This window comes from Lepidochelys kempii, chromosome 8 (assembly GCF_965140265.1).
Source record: "Lepidochelys kempii isolate rLepKem1 chromosome 8, rLepKem1.hap2, whole genome shotgun sequence".
Lineage (NCBI taxonomy): Eukaryota > Metazoa > Chordata > Testudines > Cheloniidae > Lepidochelys > Lepidochelys kempii.
In genome coordinates, this window is record NC_133263.1 from 102,484,967 (window position 1) to 102,509,442 (window position 24,476).

Sequence of the window (24,476 nt, forward strand, 5' to 3'; positions counted from 1 at the left end):
CCCCCACTGCAACTTGAGACCATTACTCCTCGTTCTGTCCTCTTCCACCACTGAGAACAGTCTGCCACCGAGCATTGGTAAATTCTGGCTCCTTCTGAGGCTCAGGTCGGCCTCCCCGGCTCTGGGGCACCTGGCATTGGCCACCGCAGGCAGCCGGGATCCTGGGCTAGACGGCCTGTTGGCCTGACCCCCTGCGGCTATCTACCCCCTAGCAGAACTAGCCCCCGCCTCGCCTCCTAGCCACAGCCTCCCCCAGCTACCCCCCAGCCAGGACCAGAGCCCCACAGACTGGGGGGGGGCGTGGCTCCCTCGTGGCTTGCGATGGGCTCCTCCCCCCGCCCCTTTCCCCGCCCGTCTGCACTGCGCTTGCGCGCCGCTCCCGCGCTCCCCTCGGAGCGCCTTGACTTGAGCAACTCCCCCCCCCCGCCCCGCCCCGCCGCCAGCGATTGCATCTGCGCACGATTTCCCCGCCTGTCCGCGGCGCGCTTGCGCACATCTCCACCCCCTTAGCCGGCTTGCGGCGCCGCTCTCCGGCCCGCCGTGCGCCTGCGCTGAGCTGCTGCCTCCCAGCCTCCTCTGCGGCGGTGTCCTGGCCTCAGGGCGAGTCGCCAGCGCCGCCCCCTGCCCCTGGCGAGGTGGCTGAGAGGGACGTGCGCCGGCCGCGATGGAGGTAAGGGGGGGGGGGCGCTCCGGAGCCCCCCACGGGCCGGGGTCCCCTCCCCCACCGCACCCCTTATCCCCCTAGGCCGGGGCCCCCTCCCCCACCCCTTATCCGCCCCGGCGGCCCCCACCCCCTTATCCCCCCTAGGCCGGGGGCCCCCTCCCCTCCCCTTTCCCCCCTCCGGGGCGCCCTAGTGGAGCTGCCGGGGCCCCCTCCCCCACCCCTTTCCCCCCCCGGGGGCCCCCACCCCTCCCCCACTCCTTATCCCCTCTAGGCTGGGGCCCCCTCCCCTCCCCCACCCCTTTCCCCCCCCGGGGGCCCCCACCCCTCCCCCACTCCTTATCCCCTCTAGGCTGGGGCCCCCTCCCCTCCCCCCACCCCTTTCCCCCCCCCGCGGCGCCCTAGTGGAGCTGCCGGGGCCCCCTCCCCTTTTCCCCCCTAGGCAGGGGCCCCCTCCCCCACCCCTTATCCGCCCCGGGGGCCCCCACTCCTTATCCCCCCTAGGCCGGGGCCCCCTCCCCTCCCCTTTCCCCCCTCCGGGGCGCCCTAGTGGAGCTGCCGGGGCCCCCTCCCCCACCCCTTTCCCCCCCCCCGGGGGCCCCCACCCCTCCCCCACTCCTTATCCCCTCTAGGCTGGGGCCCCCTCCCCTCCCCCCACCCCCTTCCCCCCCCGGGGCGCCCTAGTGGAGCTGCCGGGGCCCCCTCCCCTTTTCCCCCCCTAGGCAGGGGCCCCCTCCCCCACCCCTTATCCGCCCCGGGGGCCCCCACTCCTTATCCCCCCTAGGCCGGGGCCCCCTCCCCTCCCCCACCCCTTTCCCCCCCGGGGCGCCCTAGTGGAGGTGCCGGGGCTCCCTCCCCCACCCCTTATCCGCCCCGGGGGCCCCCACTCCTTATCCCCCCTAGGCCGGGGCCCCCTCCCCTCCCCTTTCCCCCCTCCGGGGCGCCCTAGTGGAGCTGCCGGGGCCCCCCTCCCCCACCCCTTTCCCCCCCCGGGGGCCCCCACCCCTCCCCCACTCCTTATCCCCTCTAGGCTGGGGCCCCCTCCCCTCCCCCACCCCTTTCCCCCCCCCGGGGCGCCCTAGTGGAGCTGCCGGGGCCCCCTCCCCTTTTCCCCCCTAGGCAGGGGCCCCCCTCCCCCACCCCTTATCCGCCCCGGGGGCCCCCACTCCTTATCCCCCCTAGGCCGGGGCCCCCTCCCCTCCCCCACCCCTTTCCCCCCTGGGGCGCCCTAGTGGAGGTGCCGGGGCTCCCTCCCCCACCCCTTATCCGCCCCGGGGGCCCCCACTCCTTATCCCCCCTAGGCCGGGGCCCCCTCCCCCCCCACCCCTTTCCCCCCCGGGGCGCCCTAGTGGAGGTGCCGGGGCTCCCTCCCTCACCCCTTATCCGCCCCGGCGGCCCCCACCCCTTATCCCCCCTAGGCCGGGGCCCCCTCCCCTCCCCTTTCCCCCCCTCCGGGGCGCCCTAGTGGAGCTGCCGGGGCCCCCTCCCCCACCCCTTTCCCCCCCCGGGGGCCCCCACCCCTCCCCCACTCCTTATCCCCTCTAGGCTGGGGCCCCCTCCCCTCCCCCACCCCTTTCCCCCCCCCGGGGCGCCCTAGTGGAGCTGCCGGGGCCCCCTCCCCTTTTCCCCCCTAGGCAGGGGCCCCCTCCCCCACCCCTTATCCGCCCCGGGGGCCCCCACTCCTTATCCCCCCTAGGCCGGGGCCCCCTCCCCTCCCCCACCCCTTCCCCCCCCCCCGGGGCGCCCTAGTGGAGCTGCCGGGGCCCCCTCCCCCACCCCTTTCCCCCCCGGGGGCCCCCACCCCTCCCCCACTCCTTATCCCCTCTAGGCTGGGGCCCCCTCCCCTCCCCCACCCCTTCCCCCCCCCGGGGCGCCCTAGTGGAGCTGCCGGGGCCCCCTCCCCCACCCCTTATCCGCCCCGGCGGCCCCCACCCCTCCCCCACTCCTTATCCCCTCTAGGCTGGGGCCCCCTCCCCTCCCCCACCCCTTTCCCCCCCCGCGGCGCCCTAGTGGAGCTGCCGGGGCCCCCTCCCCCACCCCTTTCCCCCCCCCCGGGGGCCCCCACCCCTCCCCCACTCCTTATCCCCTCTAGGCTGGGGCCCCCTCCCCTCCCCTCCCCCACCCCTTCCCCCCCCCGCGGCGCCCTAGTGGAGCTGCCGGGGCCCCCTCCCCTTTTCCCCCCTAGGCAGGGGCCCCCTCCCCCACCCCTTATCCGCCCCGGGGGCCCCCACTCCTTATCCCCCCTAGGCCGGGGCCCCCTCCCCTCCCCCCCACCCCTTTCCCCCCCGGGGCGCCCTAGTGGAGGTGCCGGGGCTCCCTCCCTCACCCCTTATCCCCCCTAGGCAGGGGTCCCCTCCCCCACCCCTTTTCCTCCCCCGGGGTGCCCTAGTGGAGATGCCGCCCCCCCCCCCGGGGCGCCCCAGTTTGGGGCCTGGGGCAGTAAGTGGAACTCCAGTGGGAGTTTTGCCCGAGTAAGGACGGGGTGGGTTCGGCTTTGGCTGCCGCTGCAGAGGTGACAACAGCCTCGCCACCGACTGGTGTTGGGCTTGGCCAGCAGTGCCCTGGGCGAGGAACCGAGCTGGCAACCGTTCTGGGTAACACTGGGCTCTACCAGCCGAGTTAAGGTTTTGGTTTTTCTTCTGATCTTGGAGAATCTCGGCTTTTGTTCTGAGATAAGCATCCAGGGCTTCACTGAAAGTATAGTGTGCCCTGTAACAACAACAGCAACAAAAAAAGTTTCCAGAACTATAGCAACTCTTTGAAGGTGTGTTTTGCATCCACGGCTATAAATCTGCATCCTAGTATTATCACTTGAGAAGCAATACAATAAAACTGTACAGCAATATAGCTGAACGTTTGGGAGCTGAGGACTATGTGAAGGAGCTTCAAGTCTTGGAGCCCCATGTTTGCAACATAAAACAACATGGAAGACTCTTATTGTTTCATGTATAACTACTCCCTGAGAGCAGCAAACTCAGGGTATTCTGAGGAACAGCCCGTGTTAGTCTGTATTCGCAAAAAGAAAAGGAGTACTTGTGGCACCTTAGAGACTAACCAATTTAATTTAAAGCTCATGCTCAAATAAATTGGTTAGTCTCTAAGGTGCCACAAGTACTCCTTTTCTTTTTTCAGGGTATTCTGTAATTTATATAGCAAGACATGCTGTGATCCAATTGATGTTTCCTATTAAGAATATATTTTGATGGGGGAGGGAGATGGGGAAATATACCTGTCCCTATGTTTTACTGTTAAATAAATATTTACTGTTTTTTAGATATTTTAATTAGGGCTGTCTAGCAATTAAAAAAATAATTGTGATTAATTGCGCTGTTAAACAATAATACAATACTATTTAAATATTTTGGATGTTTTCTACATTTTCAAATATATTGATTTCAGTTACAACACAGAATACAAAGTGTACAGTGCTTTATATTTTTGATTACAAATATTTGCACTGTAAAAAAACAAAAGAAACAGTATTTTTCAATTCACCTAATACAGTACTGTAGTGCAATCTGTTTATCATGAAATTGAACTTACAAATGTAGAATTATGGTACAAAAAATAACTGCATTCAAAAATAAAACAATGTAAAACTTTAGAGCCTTTACAAGTCCACTCAGTCTTACTCCTTGTTCAGCCAGTCCCTCAGACAAACAAGTTTGTTTACATTTGCGGGAGATAATGCTACCCCTTCTTGTTATAATGTCACCTGAAACTGAGAACAGGCCTTCACATGGCACTGTTATAGCTGGCGTTGCAAGATACTTATGTGTCAGGTATGCTAAAGATTCATATGTCCCTTTATGCTTCAGCCACCATTCCAGAGGATGTGTGTCCATGAAGATGACGGGTTCTGCCTTGATAACAAGCCAAAGCAGTGTGGACTGATGCATGTTCATTTTCATCTGAGTCAGATGTCACCAGCAGAAGGCTGATTTTCTTTTTGGTGGTTCGGGTCCTGTAGTTTCCGCATCGGAGTGTTGCTCTTTTAAGACTTCTGAAAGCACGCTCCACACCTCATCCCTCTCAGATTTCGGAAGGCACTTCAGATTTTTAAACCTTGGGTCTAGTGCTATAGCTATTTTTAGAAATCTCACGTTGGTACCTTCTTTGCGTTTTGTTAGATCTGCGGTGAAAGTGTTCTTAAAACGAACATGTGCTATAACATGAAATATATGGCAGAATGCGGGTAAAACACAGAGCAGGAGACATACAATTCTCCCCCAAGGAGTTCAGTCACAAATTTAATTAATGTATTATTTTTTTAATGAGTGTCATCAGCATGGAAGTATGTCCTCTGGAATGGTGGCCGAAGCATGAAGGGGCATATGAATGTTTAGGCATATCAGGCACCCTAAACATCTTGCAGCGCGCCGATTACAGAAGTGCCATGCGAATGCCTGTTCTCACTTTCAGATGATATTTTAAATAAGAAGGCAGGCAGCATTGTCTCCATATATGTAAACAAACTGTTTGTCTTAGCGGTTGGCTGAACAAAGAGGAGGACCTGAGTGGACTTGCAGGCTCTAAAGTTTTACATTGTTTTGTTTTTGATTCCAGTTATGTAACAAAAAACCCCCAACATTTGTAAACAGCACTTTCATGATAGAGATTGCACTACAGTACTTGTATGAGGTGAATTGAAAAATACTATCTCTTTTGTTGTTTTTATAGTGCAAATATTTGTAATAAAAATAATATAAAATGAACCCTGTATACTTTATATTCTATGTTGTAATTGAAATCCAATATATTGAAAATGTAGAAAAACATCCAAAACATTTATAATAAATTTCAGTTGGTATTCTATTATTGTCTAAACAGTGTGATTAAAACTGCAATGAATTGCAATTAATTTTTTTTTGAGTTAATCAAACAAGGTAACTGCGGTTAATCAACAACCCTAATTTTAATCCCTGCTACTTGGAGTTCAGTATTTACTATATTTTTCTTAAAAAGAAAAGGAGTACTTGTGGCACCTTAGAGACTAACCAATTTATTTGAGCATAAGCTTTCGTGAGCTACAGCTCACTCAGAAAGCTTATGCTCAAATAAATTGGTTAGTCTCTAAGGTGCCACAAGTCATCCTTTTTTTTTTGCGAAGACAGACTAACACGGCTGTTACTCTGAAACCTATAGTTTCTTCTATCTTAAAAATAAGAATTGCAAACCCTCTGAAACACGTTGAAAGGCTGTCCAGTTTCAATGCAGGTATCTCTTAGTATCTGGTAAAAATTCTATCTTTTGTGTTCTTTTAAAGCAGTATAAGATGAATCACAGCAAATGCACGACAGAAACAGTATACTGTTGTTAAACTCCTGCATGGAAGTATGCTACTATCTCAAAAGGCTGTTCAGTAGCCAAAACTTAGCCCTATCCACTGTGATGCTAGGAGCTCTTGTACATGTAATTTAAAACAATAGTGATTAAAATATTTTTATATTTATGCTCAATTAAATGGCCTTAAAAGCTTTTTTCAAATAAAGAAACTACATGTAGAAGCTCATATGGGTTTTTCAGCGTATGTTCTGATGACTGAGGAAGTAGGGAATGCACTTTGACATTCTTCAAAAATAAGTTCTTCTTTATTCCTTCTAGATGCCCGATATTGTCAGGCAAAATAAAATTGCGGAACTGAAGAACTTCCTCTGTTCTTCTAAGGTAAAGCATATAGAGTATTAACGTCACTCTTACTGCTGACAAATTTCACATTATGTTTGATCCATGTGCCTTGACACTTGCATGCATTCTGAAGTTGTATATTCTCAGTTTTGGGGAAAAACTTGTTCCAGTATGCAGACAGTTTAAGAACTCTTAACTAAAATATTGCTTTTAAAATTAACTTTAAAAGCAGTCTTAAGAATTCTTTTGTCAACCTAGCTACCGCCTCTGGGGGAGATGGATTAACTATGGTGAGCCCGTCCTGTCACTGTAGTGAGTGGCTATGCCGAAATGCTACAGCAGCACCACTGTAGCGGTTTAAGTGTAGACCTAGCTAGAGCCTGTGCCTTACTGGAAAAATATTTTTGGCATTGCTCCTTTTATATGTCTGTAGTTCTGATTGTCTGTGGAAAGAATTCTATGAATGAAAACAAGTTGCTGTAGTATGAGAACTGGCTCAAAGGTAGCAAGTCGGTTTGTACACGTGATGTGGGCTACAGCTCGGATTAACTCTAACTTTAACTGAGTAAAGACTTTAAAAAATACAAATTGCAGAAAAAGCATCCTTGGTATCAGTATGGCAAAGTTTGAGTGGGCTCTCTAGTAAATTTAGATTTAATTTAAAAAAATATATATTTCAGTACCATGTTTGACTTTCTCCCAGTTCCAGATGCTTTGGGGGCTTTTAAAAAAAGATCTTTGGTGACTAAACTGCAAATGATTGGAACAAAATGCATGAAATCTTGCTGGTTGGCCTTAAACTGAAAATTTTCAGGTCGGATACTAAATTAATACTCAGTTTTAAATATTAACTTGATTATTGATTAGCCATCGTGACTCCATAGTTGAAAACTAGTTATGACAAAGGTAAAGTAGTGTTAGCCTGGTTACAAATTGTCAAATGTAAATGGATATTTGGCTATTAGTAATATTTGTATTGAAATGAAATACCATCTATCTTTACTAGTTTATATACAAGCAAAACAAAGCCAGTAGTGGCTTTTACCTGAAATACCCAGTATTTTGAAAACTACAATATTTAAATTCTAGGATTGTCAGAGAGGGACATTACATATTGTTTCAGAGTTGCTCTACTGACAATAATGGTAATTCTATTAATGTGTTGCTTTCAGGAACCTCTGTAATTTGTCACTATGCTAAACTGAAATTATTCCATCTATAGCAAGTCTAAACTCTGTCAGTGAATATTTTAGTCACTACTTACTGCTAAACTAAACCTCTCATTTTTTGTAAAGAACAATGAACTTTCATAATGTAAAACTATTGGAATATACAAATGATAGAATTTGTTTTTAGAAGAGGAATCTAATTATGGTAAGGGAGAATTCCTTTACATCACAGAAAAGATCATTACTGCTTGATTGAGGCAGTATACCATAAAGTTGGAGGGATGGAGTTCAACATGGTTCAGATTCATTCAAGATGGAGTTTAACATGGTTCACTCTTTCTAACGAATCAGAATTAAAAGTACAGAAAGGTAATACAAGGAAAAATCACTTTCTACCTTCTATACTTAAAATATTTATTGGTTGTAAATTAGCAACTATAGATAGGGCTGTCTACGCTACCACTTTTGTCGCTATAACTTATGTCACTCGGTGTTGTGAAAAAAAGACCCCTCTGTGTGACACAAGTTACACTGACAAACGCCAGTGTAGACAATGCTATGTAGGCTGGAGAGCTTTTCCCATAGCCACCACCGCTCGTGGAGGTGGTTTTATTATGTCAATGGGAGAGCTTTCTCCTGTCGGCATAGAGCAGCTACACAAGCGATTTCACAGTGGTGCAGCTTCCTTGGTACAGCTGTGCCGCTGTAAGCTCGCTAGTGTAGACATGGCCTAAGGAAGGAAGTATGTTTTATAGCTTGACTTCCAGTAAGAAATACCATATCTGATTTGAGTGAGTCTCTTAAGAGCAGGAAATTAACTACTCTTGTAGGTACATGAAATTTTAAAAGGAAACCAAAAATCCAAAGACCACTTCCTAGAAAGCGTCCATTTCTGGTTATATTTGAGTAATAGGAAATTAGCTGACCAAATTAGAGTTTGATGATTCATTCTGAGATCACTAAGAGTTCCCTAAGCAATCAAATGTAGAAAAAAAACATAATGCTAGTCTTTCATATGTGGCCATCAAAACTGACTTACCCTGTATATTTTTTCTGTAATTTAAAACAGTTCAACAACATTCTGATTTGAGATTCAGAGAAATTGACTTGCTTAAGTCAAATTAAGTACTATTACTGTTATCTTTTTTTTAAAAAGTAACTCCGCTTGAATTCCAAAATAACTTTGTAACTTAATTCTTACTGAAACGTGATGAAGACTGCTTATCAATGAGTGCTTATTTCCCTTGATCAGTAGCATTAAACAGCCTTTCCTGTTAGTCCAACGTATTTACTTCTCTGAAGGAAACTGGAAAGCAGGTGATCCTCAATGCATTAAGCAATTGATATGCCAGGGAACCCTTGCATGAGACTGACCCTCTCATATTAATTTTCTGCTGAATGAAACACTGGCTGCTGTTATGCCTTCTCAACCCTAATATTGATTTGCAGTTGAGTGCAGCCAGGTCACTGGTTTTCCCATTTCCCCCCCCCCCCCCCCCCCCCAAAATAAATAAACTGGATAGTTTTCAATCTTATTTCCCTTGCTAACTGACTTATTGTATTATGTTGTGCAAGTCACTTAACCTTACTTTGCTTGCCTCTTCACCGGGCCAATAGGAATAATTACTCTTGCCTACCTGGCTGATATTCTGCGAACATTTTTAAAAAGATGTATAAATGTCTATGTTAATATAGATATATCTCCACTGCAGAAAAATCTGTGGTAAAAGTACATGACCTTCTCCCAAGAGGAAATTTAAACTTTAGAAGCAGCAAATATTTTGTCCTAAATTCCACTATGTTCTCTAACAGCGTTCCAACAGGTATCAATGAAGATGTAACCACAGATTTGAGATGAGAGGAATCAGTTTTAAAAATCAATCTATGCTAGCCTGAAAAGTGTGAGATTGACCCATTGTGAGAGGACTTCACTCTCCATGCCACAGAAACCCCATGGTTACCTTGCAAGAGAGGTGGGTAGCTGAGCAGCGATAGGGTTGGCCTCGCCATTCAGTGTACACTTGGAAGATGGCTGATCAAAAGCAGTGTGGAGGCCATTGCAGAGGAACTGTAGAGGACAGGCCACTGGACTCATTCTTATGCTGATGAAGCAGCAAAACCCTCTGCAGCCAAGGTCACTAGACTTCCATTATGGCTATAGCTGGGCTGGATTGCAGCTGGCCATGGTAGACTTTATCACATTTACCTTTTGACAGAGCCAGATTACTCAGACTTTATGTAGATTTTCAGAATTTCATCCCAAAAGATATTAAATTCGTACATTTCGTCAAGAATGTGTGGGATATTTTTCTGTCTCATTTTTCATCATGCTGTTTAGGTCACCAAAGTCCAATGCTAACTATGATAGCTAAGGCACTCCCTACACCACCCACAGGCAATCTTAATTACTAGAGTGATTTGTCAAATTATTAATATAGATAAGTGACCAATAGCTGTGCCTTTTCTTTGACGGAATTTGAAACGAGTATCTTCCGTCTGTGTTGTAATGTTGCCCTCCATAATGCTTTATGGAAATATGCTTATGAGTGTGAATATGATGCAACTGGAATATGCTTTGTGCAAAAGGTCTCTTGTAAGATATCATTACAAAGGTTATGATCTACTGTGTGTTTTCATCCCATTTGTTTGCATGTATTATTTCTATGTCTGGAGTTAGGAGAATAAGATATAAACATATTAAGTTTTAAGGGTGCTTCAGAATCAATGACCTGTAAACGGCTCTGTTTACTTGCAAACCTTCCTGAGTACCTGTGGGCCTGGAAGAATGGAGGCTGGGATCTCACAGGACATGTGACCATGTCACCTGATACTGGAATCCATCTAAAACCCGGTGCTTTTCCATGTAGAAGGAGGGGTGGGGACCCAGAGAGACAAAAGATTCCCGCCTCATGCCAAAGCTACAAATGGGGGTGGAGTAGGACAAGGAGGGCTGCCAGTCATGAGAAAACCCCTAGTTTCCACCTAAGATGTCTTCTGGAACTAACAAGGACTGTATCAGGGGCAAGGATTGGTCCAGACTAGGAAGAAGTCTAGTCTGTGAAAGAAGCCTATTGGAACATCTCTGAGGGTGAGATTTTACCTGTAATCAGTTTCTTAATGTATTAGGCTTAGACTTGTGTGTTTTTGCTTTATTTTTGTTGGTGACTGACTTTGTTCTGTCTGTTATTACTTGAAACCAGTTAAATCCTACTTTTTATACATAATAAAATTACTTTTGTTCATTAGTAAACCCAGAGTAAGTGATTAATACCTGGGGGAGTGTTACGGTTCCTTCCCCACTCTGAACTCTAGGGTACAGATGTGGGGACCTGCATGAAAACCTCCTAAGCTTACTTTTACTAGCTTAGGTTAAAACTTCCCCAAGGCACAGATTATTTTACCCTTTGCCCTTGGACTTTTGCTGTCACCACCAAACGTCTAACACCGGTATTATTATTATTAGGAAAGAGTTAGTTTGGAAACGTCTTTCCCCCCCAAAATCCTCCCAAATCTTACCCCCTTTTTTCTGGGGAAGGTTTGATAAAATTCCTCACCAATTTGCATAGGTGACCACAGACCCAAACCTTGGGATCTTAGGAACAATGAAAAAAAGCATTCAGTTTCTTAAAAGAAGAATTTTAATAGAAGAAAAAGTAAAAAAGAATCACCTCTGTAAAATCAGGATGGTAAATACCTTACAGGGTAATTAGATTAAAAACATAGAGAATTCCTCTAGGCAAAACCTTAAGTTACAAAAAGACACAAACAGGAATATCCATTCCATTCAGCACAGCTTATTTTCTCAGCCATTTAAGAAATCATAATCTAACGCATATCTAGCTAGATTACTTACTAAGTTCTAAGACTCCATTCCTGTTCTTTCCCCTGCAAAAGCATCACACAGACAGACCCAGACCTTTTGTTTCCCCCCCCTCCAGCTTTGAAAGTATCTTGTCTCCTCATTGGTCATTGTGGTCATGTGCCAGCGAGGTTATCCTAGCTTCTTAACCCTTTACAGGTGAGAGGATTTTTCCTCTGGCCAGGAGGGATTTTAAAGGTGTTTACCCTTCCCTTTATATTTATGACAGGGAGCAAGCAGTTGTGCATATCTCTCTGTCCATATAGAGAGCGGACAATTTACCCTGTGTAAGCTTTATACAGAGTAAAACCGATTTATTTGGGGTTTGGATCTCATTGGCAACTGGGTGTCTGGGTGCTAAAGACAAGTAACCTGCTGAGCAGTTTTTAGTTAATCTGCAGTTTTGGGGGCATGGACCAGACCTGGTTCTGTGTTGCAGCAGATTAGCATGTCTGGCACAACAAGACAGAGTTCTGGAGTCCCAGGCTGGCAGGGAAAACAGCTTCAGAGGTAATTCCAGCATGTCAGGTGACAGTCCCATTGGGGTCTCTGTGACCGAACCCGTCACATGTGTATCTGTGAATCCTACTCTATGTTGCAACAGTTGACTTGACTGGAGCAAGAGACATGATTTAACACAATGCTCTAATGAATAGTATGATTTCTAATTGTTTTTTTCACTCTGAACCAGTTCATTTCTCTACATTTGGCAGCCTGTAATACACTGTGCTTAAGCCTTTTCACAAGTGTTTGTAACAAAGTAATATTGTTCTTCTGTGACTTCACCCAGTTAGCATGTTCCACTAAGATCAACACCTGCTAAGCGAGTCCTCTTTGGCTGACACTTGCAATTGTGACTTATGTAGGTAACTTTCTGGGAGGGTCTTGGCTGAAAATTCCTGAGAGATTTAATTCTGGATGCCCCAAGTTAGGCTCCTCAGTGTCAAAATATGGCTTGACTTTCAAAAGTGCTGAGCTCAAACAACAGCAGTGGAATTCTGTGGGAGTTGCAGGTTGTTCAGCATCTTATTGAAAATCTGGCCACTTCTATTCAGGTGCCTAGTTTTGGATTTTAGTTTAGCTGTATGCAACCTGGCTTGAAAATGTTTGCCCTCTGTAAACAAACCAAAATCCCAGGAAGAAAAGTGTTTATTCTGTTTAGACTACCTGGACTACTCTACCAGGGAGGGCCACCTGTTTGGTGCTTATCGGCCAGCAGAAACAGGATATGAATTTTTAAGCCCTGGCTAGAAAAAGTCTTAAGAAGGATCTTAGTGAGTTGCAATTCTGGAAGGGAGTCTTCTCACTTGTTTCCACCCGTTACCTGTGACTGTAGTGAAATTCTATTGTCCAGTGTATTGTCATGCTTATTTAACTACTTACCTCGGTGGGCTGAGTGTGTGTGATGCCAGCTATTTGTTCTCTGCATTGGCTTTTGATTTATTTCCAGGTGACAACTCAGCACATTGTTTATCATCTATGAAACTCCAGAGAGTCTGGGTCCAGATTACTATTTGTATTCCTCTCTTTCTCTCAATGCCCTACCATGACAGTTATCTGGTGCTATTTGACTGTTGGTTGCTAGGGATATATTGTTGAGCATTGGTGGCTCCGCTTTTCGATAGAAAATCCCTAGCTGTAGAAATTGCTTGCTCAATCTCATGGTTTGTCAGAGCCTTCAAGATTGGTTGCAAGGTATGTCTTTAAGTGATCATTTTGGAGACTCTTGTGCCTGCAGCCAGGGCATTTTCGGATGGGAGGTGGGGTGAGAGATTCTCCTTAATCTTTATCCCTCGATGCTATGGCAATTGGAACATAATGTAAGGAATGTGCTGAGAGTGCGGGGCTGATACTCAACTGATATAAATAGTTGTAGCTCCATTGAAGATAATGGAGCTATGGCAGTTTTGTGTCAGCTGAGGATCTGCCCCAGAGTATGCTAAGGTTGCCTTTCTGACTCTTGGCTTTCTCGTTTGTACATCTCTGTGGAGAGTGAGAAGTTGTACTAGTCATCTAAACAGGATAGTAAATTTCCTTGGGGGAAGTTGGCTTTGTGCCTGAGGACTGGCCCAAGACTTGGGAGATCTGTGTTCAGTTCCCCGGGTCTGTCACTGATTTCATGTGTGACCTTGTGCAGTTCACTTAAGCTCACTGTGCATTAGCTCTCCATGGGAAAACAGTCTCTTTCTGCTTTGCACATGACTTATGAGGAGAGGCTGAGGGAACTGGAATTATTTAGTCTGCAGAAGAGAAGAATGAGGGGGGATTTGATAGCTGCTTCCAACTACCTGAAAGGGGTTCCAAGGAGGATGGATCTAGACTGTTCTCAGTGGTACCAGCTGATAGAACAAGGAGCAATGGTCTCAAGCGCAGTGTGGGAGGTTTAGGTTGAATATTAGGAATAAACTTTTTCACTAGGAGGGTGGTGAAGCACTGGAATGGGTTACCTAGGGAGGTGGTAGAATCTCCTTCCTTAGAGGTTTTTAAGGTCAGGCTTGACAAAGCCCTGGCTGGGATGATTTAGTTGGGGATTGGTCCTGCTTTGAACAGGGGGTTGGACTAGATGATCTCCTGAGGTCCCTTCCAACCCTAATGTTCTGTGAGTCTATGATTCTATGCTTATTTTTGGATTGCAAGGTCTCCTTCTGCTGTGTGTCTGTACAGAACCTAGAGCAACAGGACTCCAATCTCTGGAGCTTTTAGGCACTATTGTAATATAAATAACAAAGGTAAATGATTTGTGAATCTAAATATGCTTTCGTTTCTTTTTAGTTACAAAATAATCCTACTTCAGCAAGTCCTGTTTTTGAAGCAAATGGTAATCAGCCTGTCTACTCAAACTCCCTTCTTGCAGTGAAGTCAATCCAACGCAGACCAGGTATCCACTTTTTCTCTCTCAAGTTCTTATGCTGGTGTCCATCACTGTAGTACCCAAATGCTCCGCAGGATTTCTTTTAAAGAAAGATAACTTTATATCCCTGTCTTTCCAACCCAGGTGATTAGAATCAAGGCTTTTTTTGGTTTGGGTTTTTTGGATATGTGAGAGAGGAGTATTTATTTGTGGGGAAGCTATGTCGACAGTTAGGTTTCACTGCGTCCAGAACTTAATGCAAAACTAGGGTCATTTTTACCTCTTCTAGTAGTGTGTTCTGTGGTCTTGTTCCCTCCTCTCTGAAATTCTGTCTTCTGCACCCATGTCAGTGCCATTCTTCTTGTCAGTGGATTCATTGATCCAGTGGAACGTAGGTGTTGTAGGAGGCCATAGTTGTGGAAGAAGGCTTTTCTCGTGTATCCAGGACTTATCCCATGGAGGACTTTAAATATTGTATGTATTGAACATTGGCTCTAATACTAAGCAAGTTTACCTGTGTGTAGGCACTTACTAGGGATGTAAAAGGTTAGCCAGTCTTGTTGGTTAACACACCTCAACTGTTAACCCCGGGCCGGCCAGCTTGCCGACCCTAGCACTTGCAAGAGCAGCAGTATTTGAGGCTTAGGTAGACTTGCTGCTACAAAATGTGTTCTCCCCATAGCTTGTTCCATCGTCCTTTCGTATTAAACCTAGAGAGGAGAGCTTCACCTCTTTGGCTCGAATGAGAGCTGCAATGCCTAGAACCAACAGAAGGAAAATGAGAGTTTGAATCCTAGTTTCCCTCAGATTCTGTCATCTCTTGTCAGTCGGCATAGTATGTCTTTGTTTTCACTGTTGACAGAAGGCCTGAGAGTTCTCCAGCTGAAGTCAGTGGAAGAATTCCCATTGATTTCAGTGGAAGCAGGAGCTAGTCTATACTGTTCTAGACCAGCAGTTCTCAAACTTCCTTGTACTGTGACCCCCTTCTGACAAGAAAAATTAATACAGTACCCCAGGAGGGAGGACTGAAGACTGAGCCCCACCTCCCCGGGCCGGGGAGGGGCCAAAGCTGAAGCCCCAGGGCTTCTGCCCTGGACAGCAGGCATGTAACCTTAGCCCCGGGCGGTGGGGCTTGGGCTTGGGTTTTAGACTTGCTAGGTCCCAGGGCCAACGCCTGCTTTGGTGACCCCATTAAAATTGGGTTGCGACCCACTGTTTGAGAACCCCTGTTCTAGACCCTCCAATACCAGGCCCAGGATCAACTGCTGGGAAGATGGGGGAGTCATATCTGAGGGAGAAGGTTAAACCTCTGAAACCATTACCATTAAATGGGTGATATAGTTGAATGTTCCCATTAACTGTCAAGTCTTACAAGTGTGAAGGCTTGTTCTTAACACTTACTCCAAAGTATACTCCATTAAGGAGGTGAGACCCCAAAACAAGTGGCTGGGATAAAGGAGTTTTCTCATGTCATTCAAATTGCTACTTGGGCTTAAGCATAGGGGTGGCTTATCAAAACAGAGTGACTAATGAGAACAAGACTGCACCAAGCTTCCTCCTTTCTGTTGAAACAACTTTAAGAAAAGGAAACTAGGTGTCCTCATACAGAGGTATCCTTATCAGATCACAGGCCAAACAAAAAGCTAATTAACAAATCTTGTGTCCCTGTTTCTGCACAAATTTAGTACAGAACGCAAGTTGAAAGTGACAACTTTTCACTAATTCAAGTTACATTTAAATGACTAGTTTACTTTCTGGTGTGAGGAAGCATCTCTTTGAAGCTTAGGTTTTAGTCTCATTGGGGTGTATCTAAAGTAACATTGATCTGAAGATGAGAAACTGAAAGATGATTGTGGCTTTGAGTGATGCATTAAGTATTTCAATGAGTGGCACTAAAGCAACACATATTTTTCACCAATTTCCAAATCACTCTAGTCTGAAAATTTTGTACACAACATATGGCAGTTATAAGTGATTCCCATAATTACTATCACTGAAAGGTGTTGGCAGGAAAAATGCTTTTCTCTGTATTTCATCTTATTTTGTGCCTTTGACAGCACTTTGTGTAGTCTATCTTACTCTTAACTTGCATAGCTTCTTATTCTGAAAAGACCTCTACAAACATCACTGGAGAGCAGAAAAACCCTTATTTTAAAATCAATAATAAATCAAAAGATGTATTATTTATTGGGTGCTTCATTAGAAATGAGTCTTTTTAAAAATTGGTTAAGTAAGAAAAAAAGATTTAAGTTGACAATATCTCCTTAACTTCTACTCTGCTTCCTTTTGCCAGTATGCTAGAATTATGCCTCCTACAGGAATTTCTGTTTTCTGTGGCACAACACAGCAGCATGTTATGGGTTTTTTTTTTAATTTTTAATTTTTTTTAAATTTATGTAAAATAAAATAGTGAATTATTTGCATTTCATTCTTTAGGAATCCTACCTACAAGAATTCTGGAAAATGGTTGACAAGGTTATGGCAAAACAGTACTTATCCGTTTGAACACTGATTTTAGCTAGCATGGTATCTGTCATCATGGATAGACCTGATTAGAGGCATGGAAAAGCTTACACGTGCAGAGACAATGAAAAGATTAGGCCTGTTTAGAGAGACTAATAAAAGGGGACATGATACGAGTATATGAAATAACGAATGGCATAGAAAAGGGAAATCTGATGCTCCTAGTTACCCATTCTCATAGTACAAGAACAAGAGGATGTGTGGTGTTTGATTTGTTTTTTTTTGTACACAATGCAAATTAATGGCAGAGAGTGGGTGAGGTTATTGAGTCCAAACAAAGGCATAATAAGGTAATGAGGACTAGACACTGATAGGGATAAAATCCACAGTTACATACATGAGAACAAAATGTAAAAAGGGTATGTGTTTCAGGGCATAAGTAAACCACTGATCTGCGTTTAGAAACAAACATCCCCTATGGACAGGTTATTGCATAATTGTTATGGCTTGCACATTTCTGTGAAGCATGTCCACTGTCAGAGCTGGGGAATGAGCTGAAATGGAATAGTAGTCTGATTTGGTATTTTAATTGTCTTTACAAGTCTAGTCTATGTTCCTCCATTTTTCCCACAAGTCTGAGATTCTCTGGGCTTGGCTACACTTGCGAGTTACAGCGCAGTAAAGCAGCCCTGGGCGCCCTAGCTCACTACCCGTCCACACTGACAAGGCACGTAGAGCAGCGCTGCTGGTATTCTACCTCGGTGAGTAGAATAAGGTTTGCACCCCAGCTGGAGCTCCGCAGTGCCAGTGTGGACGAGGTGTTGCATTACTGCGCTCTGCTTGACCTCCGGAAACGTCCCATAATCTCCTTAAGTCAAGTGGCCACTCTTGTCATTGTTGTGAAATTGATGGCAGGAATGCAGAAATGCCGGTTGGGTGAAAGCTCCGTTTGGGAGAGCGCTCTCTGAGAAAAAGCAAACATTTACTGTTTGCTTTGAGTGAGAGGGAGGAGGGGGGGGTCTGAATTTACAAGACAGCATGCTTACACACACTCAGCACCCCAAAAACCTACTCTCTCTCCCCCCACATACACACAATACACTCCACCCCACGCCTCCATTTGAAAAGCATGTTGCGGTCACTTGCATGCTGGGATAGCTGCCCATAATGCATCGCTCCCAAATGCCGCTGCAAATGTGGCCACACCAGTGCGCTTGTTCCTGTCAGTGTGGACAGACTGCAGCGCTTTCCCTACTGCACTCTCCGAAGGTGGGTTTAACTCTCAGCACCCTACATCTGTAAGTGTAGCCATGCCCTCTGTGCCTTCCTGTTCCTTGTCTCCCCCACTTCCCAATTGCTGCTATGGGAACCCCTTTTTTCTTTTTAAACAAAAGGACTGGAAAAAGTATTAAACATTGTAGCTCTCTGCCAACACCTGTGTACTTGCTGTGAATCCTGCTAACCCCCGGGATCTTTATTAGGTGATGGAGGCATGCAGGTGGCTCTTGCAGCAGTCTGAGCAGAGCTGTTTGCAGGGCTGTCTTAGTACACACCATGGTAGCAGGAATAGGAGCTACTTTCGCTGTAGCTGTATGCTAATTGCTTGTATTTCTGTCCAACTTATCAAACCAGTACTACTTCATGTGTGTGTTTAATTCGCATCCAAATTGTCTTGTCTTTTTTTTTTTTTTTTTGCTTCCTTCTGATTTTGGGGGAGAGATGTCCGCCTGTAATGATGAAGAAAAGCAGTGAACATTTTGGATAGTTTAAGAGCACATATGCAACCCATGTTGATTTCCTCCTAACATAGGGTAGGTTTGTTTACACTGCCATTATTCTGCCACACAGAGATGGTCAGCAGTCAGCCTCTCACCATCGTAGATAACGGCAAAAAGAAAAAGAAAAAAAGGAGGACCAGAGCCACAGACCATCTCCCAGGGAAGTTTGAAGGTTGGTGTCAATTTGCAATGCCTCTGATTTATAATGTCTGTATCCTCTTGGGCCCCTTGCAATTTTCTAAGCAAAACAGTTGCTGTTCACCAGTGCAGTGAAAATTAACATGGCTTCATCTTTTATTTCTTCATCACTTGTTTCCTTTAGTCTTCGGTGCCTTTATGCCTTGCAGTGAGCTCTTTGCCTTTGTATTTCCATTGTAAATTTGTTTTTAGAATGGGCATGGTGCAGAACATCTAAACAAGTGTTTGTTTTTTGAGAATATTTGCATACAAATTGTTTGTTAAGTAACGTGTACCTGTATACATAAACCATTTTAGAACAGCTCAGTGTAACTGAACTGATCAATAAAAAAAAAAAACCTGTGCAGAAAATAGCACTGAGTGAAAACTAAAAACTTGAGGTAGTTACCCTAAATATCGTTTTAGCTTTAATATTTAAATTCAGGCAGTATTTATTCTATAGATTTCTAAACCTAGAGCATTTTCTGATTAAGAAATGATGAAACATTTTCCTCTTTAGAAAATCAGCCCTCTGTTTTTAATCTTCGAATCCCTAATTAGGTAAGAAACTGAGAACATAGGAAAAGTGGTTGAGATTCCAGCATTCATGGAGTTAGAAACACTTTCTAATATTAATAGGATTGCAGTTTCACTCCTACAAGGAAATCCATTTCCATGTTGTTTGGGTGGCGATCAGAACAGATAAAAATTGAAGCGTAAGTAAAGCTGATGCATCTAAGTGATAATGCTGCATAAGTGCAACTTCCCCAGTTTATTACCAAGGGAGTTCTCATAGTTGCTGTTGTATTAGGGGTGTTCATCAAAACAGTAGCTTGTCTTTACAATTCACCAAAATAGTTCTGCTAATGTTTGCTTTGTGCTGATTTTTCTGGCAGACTTGTACAAGCTGACTGCTGAGCTCCTTGGTGAGGGAGCATATGCCAAGGTTCAAGGTGCTGTTAGTCTGCAAAATGGGCAAGAATATGCAGTAAAAGTAAGTGTAGTATTCAAGGAGGCAGTGTTTTCATTTGTGTCTGCATATCTTGTTCCTCACGCTGAATCAGTGATAGTGTACCTTCAATAATTGAGTAAGGAATACATAGAGCTCTGTTTATTTCACGCTCCCCCCCCCCCAAAAAAAAAGGGGGGGGGGAGAAAAGTCAGTTCTAGTGATAAGTAGCATTGATAGACATTCCGTACCATGCCCTCTCTGGAATGAACTGAAATATTTTAGCAGTGGACAGAGTTCACACAGTAATATACCATGTAATGGTTAGAATTCCATTCAAAATAGGACGGAAAGGTAAAGGCAGTAGAGTCTAACAGCTGGTGTTTTAATTTATGAAAGTGGAGGCAAAAAGGTCCATCGGAAGCATTTTTCTTCAACTTGTTTGAATAGCTTGTCATCTGCCACAGTGCTCCAATCTTTCTGATTGGAGGGTAGTCTAGGGTGGCCTATTAAATAGCTGTGAGCTTTTGACATATCAGCTCAGTGTACAGAGCGCACCATCAACCACTATAGTTACATTTATTGCTCTTTCCCCTTCTGAGTATAGGAAATACCTTGGTAAAGGTAAATGCTATGATGCAACAAACTCTTTAATGGCACCAGCCTTGGGATTGTAGAGTATTTGTGACCAGCTTTTAGAAAGAAACATTTTGTGCCTGTAGGCAGTGATTAATTGCAAGTAAAAATGGTAATATCTAGACACCTCACTACCTGATTGAATAAACACTATATCACTTGTGACACAATATTGGAAACACAACAATGGAAGTGGTTTTGAAGCCTCTTTAAAAATCTGGCCTTGTAGATACTGAAAGCCTTTATCTTTTGATTTGTTGAAGTTAAAAACTGAGATTAGAGCATTAACAATTTTATGAATAAACTACATTAAGGTACATACCTCACCGATGAATCTGGCTTCTGAGCTTTCCTTTTTTATGGGTGAATTTTGTGCTTGTGAAAGTGAGAAACTATAATATTGGGTGTAGCCAGTGATAGAACCTGTAGCTACTTCACAAGCTTCCAGCTCACACATCTATCATTTAATTGCAACTTTTTTGTAACATCCTTGCCTTTCCAGTCCTCACCCTTTTGTTTTTACCACTGAGCAGTACCTGAAGTGCAAAATTGTATTGCAACTTCCTGGTATTAACAAAGATTTGCTCAGACCTGTGAACGCATCACACTTGACTAAGTTATTGCATTAACTAACCAGCTCTCATCTTGGAATGAAGTCAAAACTGCGTCATTAGATGCCTGTAATAACCAATTCTTCTCTTTTGGTTGCTAGATTTGAGTCATGCCATAAAACTTTCTTGTAAAAACTCAAAAGGGTTTCCTTTTCCGGCCACATAAAATTAAAATGTGGTAATTGGGTTTTGAATGTCCCTTTTTCTCCTCTTTTCCAGTTCTTAGATTGCCCTCATTCCTGTAGTATCTGAATGCCTCCCAGTGCTGCATTAAGTGCTATGACTAACGCCTTCACATGTTTCAGAGTAACAGCTGTGTTAGTCTGTATTTGCAAAAAGAAAAGGAGTACTTGTGGCACCTTAGAGACTAACCAATTTATTTGAGCATGAGCTTTCGTGAGCTACAGCTCACTTCATCGGATGCATACTTCACATGTGAAATTAGACAAGCCATGGATATTTCCCTGGGACAGGGCATGACAGGATTTGAACCCAGGACCTCTGAACCCAAAGCCAGAACTGTACATGTGGGCCACAGAGCCATTTTTAAATATAGATTCCAATTCTTTTACCAGATAATTGAGAAAAATACCGGACACAGTCGGAGTCGTGTTTTTCGTGAAGTAGAAACATTGTATCAATGCCAGGGTAACAAGTAAGTATTGCTTATTTTTGTCTTTAGGAGGTGTCTCTCGGAACTAATGGTATAGGAAGAGACAGAAGTGCATTTTTCTCCCCCATATCAATTATAATTTAGCCTTAGTGTTTTGAGTGTGTAACTCACATGCCTACTACATTTTTATCTGAAAGTTTAAGAAAATATTTGGGGGGGGGGGGGAATGAAATTTTAAAACTCTTATTAGCAGCCAGATCAGCATGGAGGTAATATGCTTGAATGTTAAATGGCTTTCATTCCAATATTTTTTTTTAAAAGTCCCATATTTGTCTGAAATTACTTAGATACAATTATCTTAATATTTGCAGTGTTCCTTATTATTTGTGTTCAGCAGCAGGATTACAGCTCCACTGTGGCAGGCTCTGTACAAACACATTTAACCATGGAAATACTGTAGAAATGGAGAAAATGTTGAATTATCAAAGGCAATTGAAAGAATGACCACCTCATTAAGCATCTTTTTCATACTGCCCGGTGTTACAACTTCTTTTGTAAGGCCATTTCTAAAACAACTGGTAGAACTTGTTAGATTCTTTGAGGGACGTGTCGTATCTCCATTTCTGGTATGCACCTAACAATGCATGTGCATCCAATATGTGAGTGATTTAAAAAATGAAACTTTCATGACAACGTGCAAAGTATGAATTTCATGCTTACTTAAACGCAGACTGATCTTGTGTGTTTGTAATTCTTAAGGCAATGAGGGATGTTTATACTTTCTGCTGCAATGAACACAGCCTAGCTAAGCAACTCTTAGCTATGACCTGTTGGTTATCACACTGAGCCCAAAGTCTACCAGATAGATGTTGCTGTCTCCTTCAAGCAGTGTTAAGTTCCACTCTATGACTTACAGAGGAGAAGAATGGCGAGTAATTATTTTTGTTCTTGCCTTCAGGACAGACACACTGTTCCAAATTATTAACTGCAAACTATTACAGCTCATTTTTCTCTGTAGCCATTCAGCTGTTCTCTTTTTATAACCCTGCCAAGTAGACTACTTTATGTTTCAGTGATGTGAAATTTAAGTAGTGGAATCTGACCTGTGTAAAGTGAACATACAATTTTTTTAATCCCACAGGCTACAAATATAATCTATTTCTCAATTAGTACTTTCATTTTTCGGTTACTTCTAGCACTTCATATTTTTAGCATATATATAAATATATTACACACACACAGACAGCATCATCCTAACCAGCAAACCATCACCTTGTCTGAGACACCTCATTTGACCCCCTTTATACAAGATTTGGTGCCACGACAGGACCTTGGTTGCAACAATGTTTCTGTATGGTCCCAGTTCAAGTTAATAATGTCACAGTAGTAAATATGCCCGGTGGCCTGTGATGGGATGTTAGATGGGGTGGGATCTGAGTTACTACAGAGAATTCTTTCCTGGGTGTCTGGCTGGTGAGTCTTGCCCACGTGCTCAGGGTTCAGCTGATCACCATATTTGGGGTCAGGAAGGAATTTTCCCCCAGGGCAGATTGGTGGAGCCCCTGCGGGTTTTTCACCTTCCTTTGTAGCATGGGGCACGGGTCACTTGCTGGAGGATTCTCTGCTCCTTGAAGTCTTTAAACCATGATTTGAGGACTTCAGTGGCTCAGACACAGGTGAGGGGTTTGTTAGAGGAGTGGGTGGGATTCTGTGGCCTGCGTCGTGCAGGAGGTCAGACTAGATGATCATAATGGTCCCTTCTGACCTTAAAGTCTATGATTCTATGATTCTATATTTAACACACTTTTTCCATTGTTTGCTTGTTGTTTTTTATTTTCTCTTTAAGGAACATTTTGGAGCTAATAGAATTTTTTGAAGATGACACAAGGTATTACCTTGTCTTTGAGAAATTGCGAGGAGGTACTGTACATATTTGTGCATTTTTATTAAGAGTTAGCTTGATCTATCATTGTCTCAGTGTTTTAAAGAGAACTCTTTAAAACAGGATGAAGGATTTATTTTAAATGCATGATAAGGTGCATATTGATGTAGCTGATCATACGTTTACAGATCATCTGCTTTATAGTTAAATAATGAAATGTTCAACTTATTTAGGCTGGAAGATTTGGAGTATAATTATCAAGTCAAATAGTATCCATAGAGAAAGGGGGAAAATAGGATGAAATTTCAGAAATGTTTTGCATGATCTTAGCAGATCCAGACACCTCCGGATGTCACGCTGTCACATTGACACAGCACTCTCTGTGGCAGCATTTTATGTCCTAATAATATGATGTAGATGTTCAGTGACTTATTATTTTTCTGGAAGGCTATGGGGAACTGTTGTAAATAATACTTTGTTTCTGGCTTAGAACACTGAATTATAACAGCTTGCTTATGAGTCTTTTGAGGACTTGTCCAATTAAGCATGCTTGGGCACTGGTTTTCAATAACATGGAAACTGATGGGTTAGTAAGGAGGATGCCTTAACCACCTCACAAGGGAGTGTGCTTTCTGCCATTGCTAGTCAGGCAAAAGTGGTGCTTGACAGGAGACAGTGCTGGGGTATATGTGTTTAGCAAAACATTAGATACAAATTTTCCCTTGAAACATCAGTAGTTATGACATATTTCAAAAAGCAAGATGCTTCTCTTGTCCTTTTAAGATGCTGCCTGATAATGTCCCAAAACTCTTTGATGTTGAATTCTTTTTTGTAGGCATTGCAGTCTTCCCATACAAGTTTAATTAGATAAGGCTTATCTCAAATAGAAGATGGGAACGGTCTTACATTAAGTGCATGCTTTGAAAGCATGAGTCCCCTTTCCGTCTCCCTTCCCGAATAACTTGTAACTCATTTTATCAGAGTGTAATAAAGGGGCTGTGTGTATAGCTCCTGTATCAGTTGGGTAGGGGTGTGGGTGTATCATAGAATCATAGAATATCAGGGTTGGAAGGGACCCCAGAAGGTCATCTAGTCCAACCCCCTGCTCAAAGCAGGACCAATTCCCAGTTAAATCATCCCAGCCAGGGCTTTGTCAAGCCTGACCTTAAAAACCTCTAAGGAAGGAGATTCTACCACCT

General features: G+C 44.4%; 1 protein-coding gene across 5 annotated transcripts in view; it reads left to right on the forward strand.

Moving 5' to 3' along the window:
• Positions 1-517: 517 nt before the first annotated feature.
• Positions 518-24,476, forward strand: part of MKNK1 (MAPK interacting serine/threonine kinase 1) — a 42,652-nt gene continuing 18,693 nt past the window's right edge. For 3 of the 5 annotated variants that reach the window (XR_012160502.1, XM_073357815.1, XM_073357818.1), the window contains exons 1-7: positions 518-670; positions 6,266-6,328; positions 14,090-14,195; positions 18,480-18,581; positions 19,483-19,580; positions 21,358-21,437; positions 23,242-23,315. Coding sequence is in view for 4 of the 5 variants with exons in the window: in XM_073357815.1 (XP_073213916.1) it covers positions 665-670; positions 6,266-6,328; positions 14,090-14,195; positions 18,480-18,581; positions 19,483-19,580; positions 21,358-21,437; positions 23,242-23,315 (529 nt within the window). In the remaining variant the exon portion in view is untranslated. Of the gene's footprint in view, positions 671-3,010; positions 3,426-6,265; positions 6,329-14,089; positions 14,196-14,518; positions 14,643-18,479; positions 18,582-19,482; positions 19,581-21,357; positions 21,438-23,241; positions 23,316-24,476 lie in introns of those variants that run through there. The other 2 variants (XM_073357816.1, XM_073357817.1) reach the window with 2 other exon arrangements.